The 14459-nt window shown below is 31.7% G+C and overlaps 2 protein-coding genes across 2 annotated transcripts; both read left to right on the forward strand.

The window, feature by feature from the left end:
- Positions 1–818: 818 nt before the first annotated feature.
- LOC133317928 (uncharacterized) lies at positions 819–5410 on the forward strand. Its single transcript, XM_061519828.1, has 9 exons — positions 819–993; positions 1318–1499; positions 1604–2173; positions 2256–2333; positions 2856–3183; positions 3268–3467; positions 3963–4039; positions 4579–4765; positions 5333–5410. The coding sequence occupies exons 1-9, from the start codon at positions 819–821 to the stop codon at positions 5408–5410; spliced, it is 1875 nt and encodes a 624-aa protein (XP_061375812.1).
- A 4081-nt stretch (positions 5411–9491) lies between these two features.
- LOC133317950 (uncharacterized) lies at positions 9492–12299 on the forward strand. Its single transcript, XM_061519856.1, has 2 exons — positions 9492–9732; positions 11785–12299. The coding sequence occupies exons 1-2, from the start codon at positions 9622–9624 to the stop codon at positions 12010–12012; spliced, it is 339 nt and encodes a 112-aa protein (XP_061375840.1). The 5' UTR covers positions 9492–9621; the 3' UTR covers positions 12013–12299.
- The last annotated feature ends 2160 nt before the right edge of the window (positions 12300–14459 follow it).

A 14459-nucleotide genomic window follows, 5' to 3' on the forward strand; every position in this document is an offset into this window, starting at 1 on the left:
ATGCAAACAAAAAAATTAGGCACTTTACTGTTTATTTATGCAAATTCTATATATAGATTATTCAATATTGTCTACTTGTGAATTGTGATTAAGTTGCTTGATTGATTAATAAACAATTAATAATTATCAAAATAGTACAACATATTTAGCAACAACAAAAACATAAAACTCATGATTGATAACAGCAACAACATATTTACATGCGCGTTTGCTATATAAGCAGTTCCTCATTTTTGGTGCTTTGTGTTGGGTTTTCTTTGCAAGCCTTAATCTCTCACACAAACTTACTTTAAGTACATTTCTTTCCCTCTCAATTCTTTTGCTTACGTTTCTGATCATTATTTTTGTTAGGTGTGCTAGAAAATTTAGTGAGGGAAAATACAGACACTTTTTTTTCTCTGTTATTTTTATCTGATCATGTGTCGGACTGAATTGGTGCTTGTAACATTTTCTATTGTGATTGTTGGCAAATTATTTGTGTCAAGTTTCTATTTTGCTCCTTCAATTGCTGTCATGGTAAACCTCAACGACTAGTGTGAAGTCAACATTAGTTGATGCTCAATTAAATTTATCTAGTCTAATATACAATCATTTGCCCCAGTACTTTCATTTTCTTTACAATGTTCAACTTTTATAATGACATTTATGAATCTGCTTTGTATTTAATAATAATAAAAAATCTTTATTTATTTTACATTTTAACTGCTTGGACTTTTTGTTCATTTCATATTGCCAGCATATTGATAATTTACATTTCTTTATGGTCTCGATTTTTGCATAGATTGTTAATGAAATAAGTTTTATCCTCTTGTGCCAGGATGTGGTCAGGGAGGAAAACACAAACTTTTAATGTCAGCGGGACTCTGCCTATGTCTCCAATTTCAGTGGTCAGTTCTGTATGTGGCAGAAATTTGGGGAAGAATCAACTTGGTGGTGTCATATTTGGTTGCAAAAACAGGACAATAAAAGAATGTCAATCAAAGCAACTCTTTGGTTAGTCTTTTGCATTTTATAGCTCTTATGCTAGCATTTCTAATAGACTAATATAGTTATTAGTATGAGCCTAAAACGATGAATGGAACAATAATATTTTTGCATTTGAAATTTGACAATGTGTTCTGCCCATACAAGAAGTCTTCTTTCTATATGACATGGCAACATTGATATATTTTAAATTAGTATGATTAATATCATACAATCATTTGTTTTACCAAATAAAATTGTCACTTTTGACAGCGTTATAGTGAATTCCCCTAATTTTGAGGGTGGGGATTTATGTTATCATTAACTCATGGGAATTTTTATTTGTTTTACCAGGCTTACCAGCTCAGCATTTTTCCTATGTGAAGAACATTGATCCTGGGTTGCCTGTGTTTCTGTTCAACTATAGTGATAGGAAGCTTTATGGAATTTATGAGGCATCTAGTAAGGGTCAAATGTATATAGACCCTTATGCATGGACATCTGATTGTTCAGAGAGAACACAATATCCGGCTCAGGTATCACTTGGTAAACTCTAATTCATATGGTTCAAGAAAATGGTGGTAATGATTCATGTAAAGACACTTACATTAATACCTTTCTGTTATTAATGTTTTTTAAGGTGCAAATTCGTGTCCGGCTTCACTGCCAACCACTGTCTGAAGATCAATTTGGACAAGTAATTGGAGGCAACTACTACACCAATAACCATTTCTGGTTTGAGCTAGATCATAGACAAACAAGTAAACTAATGTCTTTGCTAGTGTGTTTAGCAATTGCCCCTGGTACCCCTATATCACGGTGTACAATGAAGTTGAGAACTGTATCTCCATGTCCTCCATCATGCAAAACTCAGAAAAAAGATGAAGCATTTGAAACACTTGAATCAGAGACAAAGCATTTTACCAGTTCAAGTAGGAGAACAGATTTCACTGAAATCAAGCCATTGGATAGACACACAATTGTGAAGGAGGTAAACCAGGATGAGAAGAACCTTATATATATGAAACTAAAGGAATTGGCTCTTGCCCGTGAAAATCAAGAACTCTCTTTAACAGACAATGTAAAAGACACTGATGATGAGAATAATATGTGCTATGTGGAAAAGGGTTGTCTGGAAGTACCAGCAGATTCAGAGAAGAACGAAGAGAGTTCCAGTCCTCCATTTGAGTATCAATACATCATAGACCAGGTGGTTGAGGTTGATGAATGAAAATATGTTTAATGGTATAAGTTAATTGTTTTCAATCCTACTAACCTTAATGCATTTGTAGTTGATGCAAGAAACTGAAGAACTGATGGCTTTCAAGAAAATACAAACACAGAAGAATTGTTACCTGGAGCAGAAACTGGTACTATTTTCTATGTTATAGATGCCAGCTAAAGTTATCATATCTTTCAACTGTTTCTTCATCCCTAGCATTTTTAAGTATATCGCTGGCATGCATAAAAATGTATATGGTATTCATACAAATTGACCGTATATGTGGAATTTCTCAATTTACCTCATTTATGGATTCTTGTTAAATAATTATCCCCATATTGAATTTTAAAGTTCTGCAACTGTTTGAAATCCACAAATATGCAGATCACATGCTGGTTTTCTTCTTGTTATTCATTCTGTTACCTGATTCCAATTTTTCTTCTTAGCTGACCCACTTTTTTCACGAAATTTTGGTCTAATTTCTACTGCATGATAGCAGCTAAGCAGTGAAAAAGAGAAACAAATGGGTCCCAATGGTTTAAAATTAGTGGGATTATCTCAGTGATGCTGAAGCCATAAGCATCCTTAGTACCTTTAATTGGACACAGTTTTTTTATTTTTCATATCGTAAGCCTTTCCCTATATCATATTTGTATTTATGTCATACCAGATGGAGGCAGCATTGGAAATTCAGCATCTGAAAGATCGATGTACAATGTTAGAATCTGCATTTAGTCCTCATCTGACACATGTTGAGACGACAGTTAACCAGACATCTGCTGAGCAGCATTTAGATCCTAAGGAATCATTATTTTTAATAGAAGGTTATGATGGAGAATCATGGTTATTAGCTATGAATTTGTATTGTCCTTCCCAGAATGTGATCAAATATGTTATCAAGCCTATGAGCTCAGTTCAATCATATGCTTCATTAATACAGTTGAAGGGTGAGCTTTATGTTTCTGTTGCTGGAAATGGTTGTGTTTGGGATGATTCAGGTTTGAGATCTTTCTGAGTTTTCTAAATTTTTTTTTATCTGGGATGAAATTTTTGCCAACATTTTTATCTCCTTGTATATGTAGTTGAATCATACAGTTCAATTCCCTACAAAAGGACCTTGTGCCCCTCTATGAATCAGAAGAAAGGAAGCTTGGCTAGAGTTTCTTTGATCAACAAAACATTTGCAGCTGGTGGTGTCAATGGAGTTAACTGCTTTTCAGATATTGAGATGCTTGATATAGACATTGGAAGGTGGATCTCTACACGTTCTATGCTACATAAGGTAAAGCTTATAGGTGTTATATGATCCCCTTGTGAAAAGATTTAGTTGGAATATCGAATTATAGATATTTCAGGGCTTGATTGAGAGACATATGTACGGATAACAGCAAATGGCATGAGGGTTTATGTGTTTTACCTTATCTTTGAGACTTACACTTCTAAACATACCAAATGGGAATTAATCTTTAGTTAGTTGTTGCTCTCCATTTACATTTTACTTTTCAAAGTTGCCTTGGTATAAGAGATGACTATGTAGGTAGGTATAAGGTGTTAAATGGAAGCTATATCATGATATAGTCCATATCCTTGCATCAAGTTCTATGATTGACCTTATGACTTTCATACTTCTATGTATTAGTCACTTTTAGAATATGAAGTTTCGGATCTGTCCACCTGAGTCTCTTCTTCTCGCTTCACAGAATAAGTATAAATGGTCCTTTGTTTCTTTGAAAAGCTTATAAGAGTAGTGAACTTAAGTAGTCTTTTATATTTCCAGAGATTTGCTGTTGCTGCTGTGAACCTCAATGGTGTGCTTTATGCTACTGGTGGATATAATGAAACTACTTATTCAAAGTAAGATTTATCATTTATGGCTTAATTTCTGCTTGTTTAATTCATCTATATTACTCAATAAAGTGATTGTCTCCTTTAACTGCTTTGGTCATATTATTTTTTTTCATTTTTCCGTTATGATTTATTTATATTTACATTTTGTCAATAAAATAATTACATCACTTTAAATTATTATTTTTGTTGAAAAAAAAAACCACATCACTGAATTGGAACCTGCTCTTTTCCTTTCTTTTCTCTCTCTTTCATTCTTGTTTTTTTTAGAATATCAAAATATTTTCTTTATATTTATTATAACAATATTAAATATTTATAACTATATGGGCCCAAAGTAATTTAAAGAGAGAGTCTTTTTCTCTAATCTTGTAGTAATTGTTGGTGGTCTCTCAACATATCTGAAAATCATTTTGGAAAAAAAATGTGGAGGGTAAAGTTGTATAAATAGAGCTACTGCTATGCTAGAAAGCCATACACTTTTCCTGTTTTGAATTCTCTGTGATCGATTGATATATGCTTCAAAAACTTCTCCTTTTACTGTGTAGGTATGCTCTGGGTGGCTTTGATGAAAGAACAATGGTTCCAAGTATTGAAGGGTTTGATGCTTGTCTTGGGGCATCCATGATGGGGAAACTAATGAATCATCTAGGGGGATATGTTTCAGTAGCTTTTGTCAAGGAATCTATCAATGTGATTGAGGAAGTCAAAGTTGATGAGAACATTGTAGATACAGTAAGTACATTTATTAATGTTACATCCTCTATAAGGAAGGGATGGAATGGCAACAAACTACCGGAAGAGTGACCATTTTGTCACACTTGGCAAAAAAATTTATCAAACTGCCACGCCAACAGTAAATTTTGCCAAAATGCAACGCTGCACCCTTAGCCGTCGTTGAAAAAGTCTGAAAATATAACTAATTCGCATTATCTTATCTTAACTCTTAATTATTTTCAGACTTCTTCAACGACGGTTAAGGGTGTAGCGTGGCATTTTGGCAAAATTTACTGTTGGCGTGGCAGTCTGGTAAATTTTTTTGCCAAGTGTGATAAAATGGTCACACTTCCCAAACTACTCAACTAACACAACAACATTTAGAAAAAGATGGTTTTTTTTTTTTTGCATTTTACTACAATGCCCTTATGATTTCAGGGAGGAACTACTGCTTCTACATAAAATTGAGCTGAATCACTATAGCTGAATGTGTGTCCATAAAGTATTTCAAAAGAGGCATTATATTTTAGTTTGGTTATTCAATCAACTTAATCTGATGTTGTTAATGTTGTTTACACTTTGCAGATTCTTGAGTCAACAGCGGTGGTTTATGGTAATAATGATGTCGACAACAATAATAATCATTCAGATACTAACAACTAAGAGGCTAATTGCCAAGTCAAATGTAATAATTCAATAACCAAGCATGTTGTAAGTTGTTTGAACCAATGTTGCTTGTATTATTGAAATTGAACTCAGGCTAGACATCAACTCATTGAAACCACTCTTATGAAAACTCAATAATAATATTAATAATTGTTGAACATTCTTGAATGTGTGACTAGCCATTAATCCTCAAGTCAATAATAAGGGGCAGGATATTCTTACATCAGTGTAAGAATTAGAAGTCTTACACTCAATCTTGACTATTGATCCATTTGTATCCAATGATTCACATTACTAAAAAATTTGAGCCCTTAGATATAAGTGGGATTAACGGCTAAGATTATGAGTGTAATTTACACTGGTGTAAAATGATCCTTACCCCAATAATAATATGGGTGTTGTTTTTCTCCCGTTCCAACTGACACAAGCTTTTAATGTTGTTGATTAATATTTGTTTTTTTATTCTTTTGGCTTGTGGGTCCCACAGTTTATGTTTGGACATGAATACTGTTTCTTTTTCCTGTAAAAGGAGAAACAAATATCCCTAATAATATTTAGGGAAACTTCAAAAACATTCATATAAGTTTCATCTGGAATCACTTATTCCCTCTTAAAATTTTTAAATTATTTATATTTTTATTTAAAAAAAATTTATCACTTATATTCCTAACTTAAAATTTCTTTATCACTGACCCCGAGATAAGTGATAAAAAAAATTCAAGTTAAGGATATAAATGATTCAAAATTTTGAAAAAGAGATAAGCAATTATGTTTTTCCTAATATTTAATAATGGTTGTACATTCTTGAATGTGTGACTATATCAATCGTCATACTTGTGCAGCACTTCTAATTGAACTAACTTAAGGCCAAGCCGTTTGCCCAGTAATAAGAATATGACCTGATAGTGCCCTTAGAGTACAACAAGTTTCTTAGCCAAAAAAGGAAGAAAGAGTCTTTAAACTTTGATTTTGTCGTGGCTCATTTTGTGGTCTCCACACTATGTTATCATTGCTTCTTATTTTCGCGTTAAGAGAGATACTGTTCAAGATATGAAAATAGTCTAAGCCATTAGGAATGAAGTGAAGGATTTGGGCGGTTTATATAAAGTAACATGTTAAGGTTAAAGATATGACAATAATCTAAATTAGTAGGAGTGGTATAGTAACGAGAGGTTATAAATTCAAAGTCAATGCTATTATTACCCTAAAAAAAAAAGTTGTCAACGAATCTCTATCAGAATATTGAACTTGCCTAAACATGCATGCACATGTTCATGATTCATAAGAAATTAACAAAATTAAAAGCGACATAATTGATATAATAAAAAATTAAAAGCAACATAATTAAAAAAAAAAAAAAAATTGGATTTCTTGTTATAAGGGACCTCGGCGATTTCCAAGAAAAATTGGCTAAAATAAGGACAGAAAGAGCTAGGAAATTAATTAAATAAAAATACAAAAAATTGGCTTCGAAGCCCCAAAAACAAAAATGAAAAATACAGTTAAATTTAATAAAAACAGTAATGAAGGTAGTTTTAAATAAAAATTGAAAAAGATGTAGGTGTATACGTGGCTAAAACATCTGGAAAAAAAAATTATATGAAATTACAATGCATTATAAAATAAATTTTTGTGTGTGGGTAAAAGCATTATAAAATAATTAATATACATTATAGTTGGTATTCATAAAATTGAATAAAAGAATCATTAACGAACATGAAATATTTTGATTTCCCTAAAATATCATGATTTTTTTATAAAAAAAATCTACTATTGGTAAAAAGAATAATAAAAAGGTATATATGTGGTAGATGCATGAAAAGTGCCGAGTATAGAGAACTCTTGAGACAACACGTTACGCACGCATAGCCATCATAGAAATGCTTTGAATTTCATGTTTGATTATTGTAGAATATGGAGGCCTTTTGTTTATTCCCCTCCATGACCTGTTGATGGGAGAGACTTGACCTGGCTATCATTTGTAATTTTTATGTTTTACTTGGTCAGAAGACTGAAGAGAGTTTTTTTTTTTTTTTTTTTTGAAAGATACTGAAGAGAGTTTCTGAGGTAGCACAACAAAGCCATCAAATAAATAATATAATATTAAAGATTAAAATAACGGCAAAGAAATATATCATAAAGATATAAAGAAATATAAAGAAATACATCATTAATGCTTACAGTAGTCTTCTATTAACGAGTGACATTAAAAGATTTGGTAAAAGATATTGTGCCCAAAGGATAATTAGAAAGTATAAAAATCGTTGAAGTTAATTCATTTCTGCACTTCGTTGCTCTCACGAGTTATTTAACATCATGTAAAGTGATATGGATTGTTTATTGACAAATGATAGAGAATAGAGAAGGTAAAAAAATAATCAAAACACAATAATTTTATTAAAATGACACAACAAATATTTATTCCTATTATCTTTATCCTAACATTTTTTTCTCTATTATTCTCCATCATAATCAATTTGTCGATAAACAGCCGAAATCACTTAAAATTGACACATGAGAAAATTTACTCTCTTGAAAAATAAAGATGAATTTTTTAATTACTAATTAAATAAAAAAATTTATAACTTGAAAAATATAAGTCACTGACTTATATAGTAAAGCAATGAAAATGTAATATTTATTATTTACTGTAACTTTTATCAGTCTATAACTTCTATTACTCAGTAAATAATATTTTACTAAAAAAAATTAAATCTATAATTTTTCAATAAAAAACGGACTATATGATATTCCCATTTTTAAGAGAGCACCAAAGTAGGAGATTATTTTTTGTGAACGGGGAACACCATTTTTTAGGTGGTCCCTTAGTATAAATAGGAGGATAAAATTGAAAAAGAGGAGAAATAACAGGGATAAAAAAAGAAAAAAAAAATTAATAGTGTGAGAGGAAGTACCAAAAAATTCAGTGGTCCTGGACCATATTAAATATTTGTTGTTTAATTGACTTGCATGTGGCATCAAATCAATGGTTTAAAATGGGATTGGACTGCTAATTGGTTGAATCAGTCGAACCATGAATTAATATATGTATATATATTGGGATAGAATGAATCAATAATTTTTATATTGAACGTTATCCGATTTAATCAAAGTTTCAAATTTGATCCTTGTTTTAAATGTGAAACTCACTTATCATCACATACGCACAAATTAAATAGTCGTAGAATGAACATTAATTCCTCAATGCATATGTAAAAAAATTATTTTAACTCAAAAACTTAAGTTATTGGGTGAATATGTTATATTAATGATTTTATATATCTCTAATATGCTCCTCACATGAGAGTCTATATATGGGTTTAAAGGGTGAGGATCGAACCCGTGATATTGAAGCTTTGATATCATGTAAAGAACTATTTCAACCCAAAAATTTAAGCTATCGAATAAGATTACATTAATAATTTTATATATCTCTAAAAACATACCATTCCGATCTGGCCTAATTGGGACCTATGGGTCCAATAACCTTGCAAACTTTGGTTGCAACCAATTGTTGAATGAGTTGGATGAAATAACAAAGTTGTTATAGTAATTAAATAAATTTAATATACATAATTGATATATGATTGAAAGTCAACTGCATCTCGTAGGGTTAATTTAATCATGGTGTGATTATTCAATAAACAACCTAAGCCATTAGAAAAGATTTATTGTTACCATTTGAAGTGGTAAGGAGTTTATTTCCCTTAATAACAAATGTCAGAGTTTGAGCCATGCAATGAAGGGGGAAAAAACTTCTATAGATTCTTCTACAAGGGCAGCATTAAATGGATCAAAGTTATTAATAGTCTAGATTCTATTAAATTATTTAAAATTTAATAACTTTTCTTTGTTGGGTATAACATCCAAATCATATATAAATTGAATAATATATGGTAAAAAATCTTAGACTCTAGGTCTATCTAATACTCATTCTATCACAATTCGATAGAATTGCGGCAAGTTAATTAAACCAGCTAAGACAAAGTCAACAAATCATTTTTTTTTTTTCCTTTTCATGAAAATGAAAAGGAAAGGTACTCTGGAACATGTGGTCCAAGCCAAGCAATTCATTATCAACTTGTGTCTGGTGGAAACAGTGAAATCCAGCTTTACATTCCTTTATACATGTATATATATACACACAAGATGGGATTGCAATAAATGGGAACTTGAAAAGGAAGAGTCACAAGAAAAAGAGGAAGAAGATGCCTTGCCTTTACATCTCCACCAATATTAACTTAGATGGAGTTGACACAGATCCCATCTTTTCTGAAGCCACCACAGCTATCTCCACAATCATCGGAAAACCTGAAAAGGTATGCAATACTCTATTTTTCTCTCTAATGAGTATTTTTGATCAAATAAAGCTTATGAAATTTGGACTCAAGCTTTGTTAGAATCCCTTTGGGGTTGGCACAAATATTATGATTTTGTTGTTTATATGTAGGTTAGTTTTGGGTTTTTTTTGGTCTCTGGTAAACTTGGATGTAAGTTAGTTAATGATTCAACCGTTTAGCATTATCATGCTAGATTACTCTCAACAAGACAATTTTTAGCAAAGCTTAAGGAATCTAAATTACATGTAAAATTGGATCCAACTTTAAATTTGACAATTTTGTTTTTATTATGAATATTCAGAAATACATGCTTTTGATTGTTCAGCAGTTGAGAGATCTGCTCCCTTTTCCTTTCTGCCTTTCAGTTGTTTAGTTTAATCATGGAGTCTAGAAAAATTTTCACAAACTTAAGTATTGATAATTACTAATCCTCATGCAACTCGGCATTGGGAAAAAAAATTAATTTGTTTGTATTAGCTTAGTCAAAGTCTGTCTTTAAAATATTGTGATTATATAAACTATTTTGAAAATGAAATAAAGTGATCCAAATAGGTAATTAACCAAGTTGGCTAAAGAAGACAGGCTAGTTGGCTGGTTCAGTGACTGCAGGGTAGAGTGCAATATTTTAGTGCTGTTTAATATAATCAAAGGTATATGAAACCAGATCACAAGAATAAATTAATGAGATGGGAAATCTATGACATCATATTTCAAATATTGTCATGATTAAATTAAGATAGGGGATCAGTTCAATGAATCAGGTTTAATTAATTAAATAAAAGAGGTGATAGAACCATTGATATTTCCAGCTTCTCTCTTCCTACTTGGTATATATCAAGTGTGAAAGGAAAACGAAGGATGATAGTGGAAGAAGTGGGGTACCTCTGTTGATTGCACTTCTAGAGCAGTAGTAAGCACCCCATCTTTATTCTGATCATGGATTGATGCTGAAGGCACACATCACCAACCATCCTTTGCTTGGACCCCGCACACTAATAAGTCCACTATTATTGTGTGAAATATTACCGTAAAGTCTCTTTTTGAAAATTCAAGTAAGGAATGTACCAAGAGATAGGTTATTTTACATTTCTACTTACTTTTTTTTCTTGCTTACTACTCTCTAACACTTTTATAGAGATTCTAATCTAAAGGTATTGGAGATTGATAGGCAAAGTAGACATAAAAAAATTAGGTAAAATAATTTATCCTAAGTGATAAATATATAAATGAAAGAATTCATAGATTTAATATAAAATATTTTGTATTGAAATGCGGTGTCGACACGCCATTTGATAATGAGTTGAAAATATCAACCCACTCCGTTTTGATGTGAGCCCACCAACTCGCCTAAAAAATAAAAATAATTAAAAAATAATAAATTATATTTTATTAATTTTATAATATTACTTATTTTTATTCACACTTCCCTTAAAAAAAAATTCCAGTCTCAAGCCTAAATATAAGTTAATATTCAGTCAGATATTTTTTAGGGACTTATTTTTACGTCCATTTATAGATAACTTTTGTCATTAATAAAAAATTTCTTCTTTATTTTTTCTAGGGGAGTATTAAAATAAAAATATATATATATATCATAAAAGTTTTGTAACAAATAAAATACTACCTAATAGTAAAGAAACAAAGCTACCCTGTGGGCTAGCCCGTCCTGACCCGCCACCAACCTATTTTGACTCACAACTAAGCGGAGCGGATTGAGATGAGTTGATGGATTGAAATGTATAACCCAATCTGCCCTATTTTGATGGGTTGACGGATTGACCGGGTTCAACCCATATCACCACCTATGGTATTAGAGTCAGGCACCAACATCAAATTAAGATAGGACCTATAAATCTAATATCTTAAAATGCTAAACTCCCCAATTGTGGTAATTTTAGTGGCAGAAAATTTAATTGGCTTTCTCTTGTTTCTCAATAGTAAAAATAATGGTGGAGCTAGTAATATCAGAGTAATTCACTTCCGTGAGCCATATTGTGAATTCATGCCTGTGTTGTGAATATAAATGTGCAGTTTGTGATGGTCATATTGAAGGGGTCAGTGAAAATATCGTTTGAAGGTAACAAAGAACCAGCTGCATATGCTGAGATAGTTTCAATGGGTGGCATAAATAGAGAAGTGAAGAGGAAGCTAATATATACCATTGGCACCATATTGCAGTCCAAGCTCTCTATACCAAGAACACGATTTTTTCTCAAAGTCTTTGACACAACAGTATTTCGTAATAACTCCAAAATGTAATGCTTGATCTGATTCTGACAATATTGTTCCCAAATCAGTAATCAATGAGTTTTAACGTGTATTACAAAATATATATATATATATATATATATATATATATATATATATATATATATAGGGTTAGGATCATTTTACACCCGTGTAAGTTACACTCTTAATCTTGTCCACTGATCCCATTTATATCTAAGGGCTCAAATTTTTTAGTAATGTGAGTCATTGGATACAAGTGGATCAATGGTCAAGATTGAGTGTAAGACTTCTAACTCTTACACCAGTGTAAGAATATCCTGACCCATATATATATATATATATATATATATATATATATATATATATATATATATATATATGAGTTTTAAGGTGCACGTATTGCTTCTAATATATGTTATTGATTTTTGCGCCCAATTAAAAAGTTCTATTTCATTTGTTGTGGCAACTTATTTTTTATTTTCAATTAAGTTCTCATAATAATAATTATTATTATTATTGTATCATTAAACAATGTGATTCTCGTTATCGATCGATTTCGTTATCATAATTAACTACACCTTACTAAGGACGCGATACTAGCATGATGATGTAGCTTTGTCTTTCCCATCCAGAGACCAAATTAAAAATAAAAATAAGTTACGAATGGATCTTGGTAATTGATTCGAGAGGATTACGGATGTTCGACCCGATAGAGTCGTAGTCTATTTGGGTGTGTACTCTCACAGGGTTTACAGAATAGACACCACAAAAACTGTGGGGGTTGATATGTGTGAACATTGATAATTAATAGAGCGGAGAATTATGTGTGTATATGATAGAACTAATCCTTTATTTATAAAAAGTGTTTACTTTATAAATATGTGACAGTTTGAATATGAGTCAAACAATTATTATGGATAAAATAAGAAAAATATTACTCTCATTTAACATCAGATAATTATCTCATGTTCTCTTATTTCAAAAATCCTATCCCCTTTTCTTTTTCTTTTTCTTTTTTCTTTTCTATCACTGTCGGAAAGAATTGGCCCATTGAACAGATCATTGCCCTTTCTTTTCCCTTGAATCTCAAATTCTTTTTCAACTCCTACTTTACACTAGGATGAATTCTTGTGGTTTTTTTTTTTTTTTGTTTCTTTGTTTCATTCATCTCTCTAATTTTTCTCAACCAAATAACACAGCCACTAGTCCAAATGGCCACTGTCCTAGATAGCCTCAACCAGTCATACACTCCTTTGAATCACTGCAAACACATAACACCCACATCCCAAAATATAGACTATTGAGCTACATACGAGAAATTTGATGAATGACAAGTAATTAATTAAAAATAGTTTTAATAAAATAAAAAATGTGATGTGACAAACTTAGACAATTGATCATGGTTATAAAGAGAAGGCTAACCCCAAGATGTAGCTCACTTGATAAGTGGTTTGTAACTCAAGAGTTGGATTTCCCTCGCACAAGAGTCTGTTGGGCTTGAAGTATGGATATTGCACAGATTCAATAGTGCTTATTTTAATTCCACTCGAAAGTGGGGCAGTGATGATCGAACTCGTAACCTTGTAGTCACTGAAGTTCTGATAGCATATAAAGACTTTAACTCAAAACCTCAAGTCATTGGGTGAGAACTTTTTTAACTCTAACAACTGTCAAGAGGCAAACAGATAAAAAGAAATTCCAATTTTAGATAGTTAAGTTTTTTTTTTTTACTATATTAGCGTCTGAATCGATTTCTTTATGTACAGATAAACTATGTGGCTGCTCGTTGTGCTGCATCTCAGAGCTCACTCCAATATTTTTATTTTCTTTGTTTCAAAAGAATGAAACTGTGTGATTCTAGCCGATCAAGACTTGTCAAAATTACAAAGCACTTTTTAGATTTACCGGAAAAAAAAAGATAGTGGATATCATCTATTCATTTAAGAGACAATGACCATAATCCACTAACAATGCAAAAACATTTTCAGTATCTGGCATTTTCTGTTTTAGAATTTATAAGCAAACCTTAGGCTACCTCATTTAGGCCCATACTTTAAACAAGCCTCTTCTTTTTTTCTTTTTCTTTTTTGTAATAAAGAGGGGCAAAAGCCCCAAACAAAACAAAAATTACACGACGCGAGAACTTAAAAGATCTACAGAAGCATCCTGAAGAAGGAGCTCTAACAAAGGAGAAGGAGGAGAATGATAAACAATAAGATTATTATCATCCTCAAAATGCCTAGAAGCAAACCAATGAGCACATCTGTTATTTTCTCGAAAGGTGTGTACCCAACGAACATCCCAATCTTCAGCAAGCCATTTGTGAATACGGGAAACAACCTGAGAGTTTCTGTGATTGTTGCTCCCTTCTTGGATAATGCTAAGAGCAATTTCTGAGTCACATTCCAACTCCACTCTCCTAGCACCAGTACCCCAGGCCAGCTCTAAGCCTTTGAGGATACCCCAGAGTTCTGCAT

Source organism: Gastrolobium bilobum, unplaced genomic scaffold (assembly GCF_033153095.1).
Source record: "Gastrolobium bilobum isolate Gb01-03AN ecotype WA unplaced genomic scaffold, APGP_CSIRO_Gbil_v1 utg3981, whole genome shotgun sequence".
NCBI lineage: Eukaryota > Viridiplantae > Streptophyta > Magnoliopsida > Fabales > Fabaceae > Gastrolobium > Gastrolobium bilobum.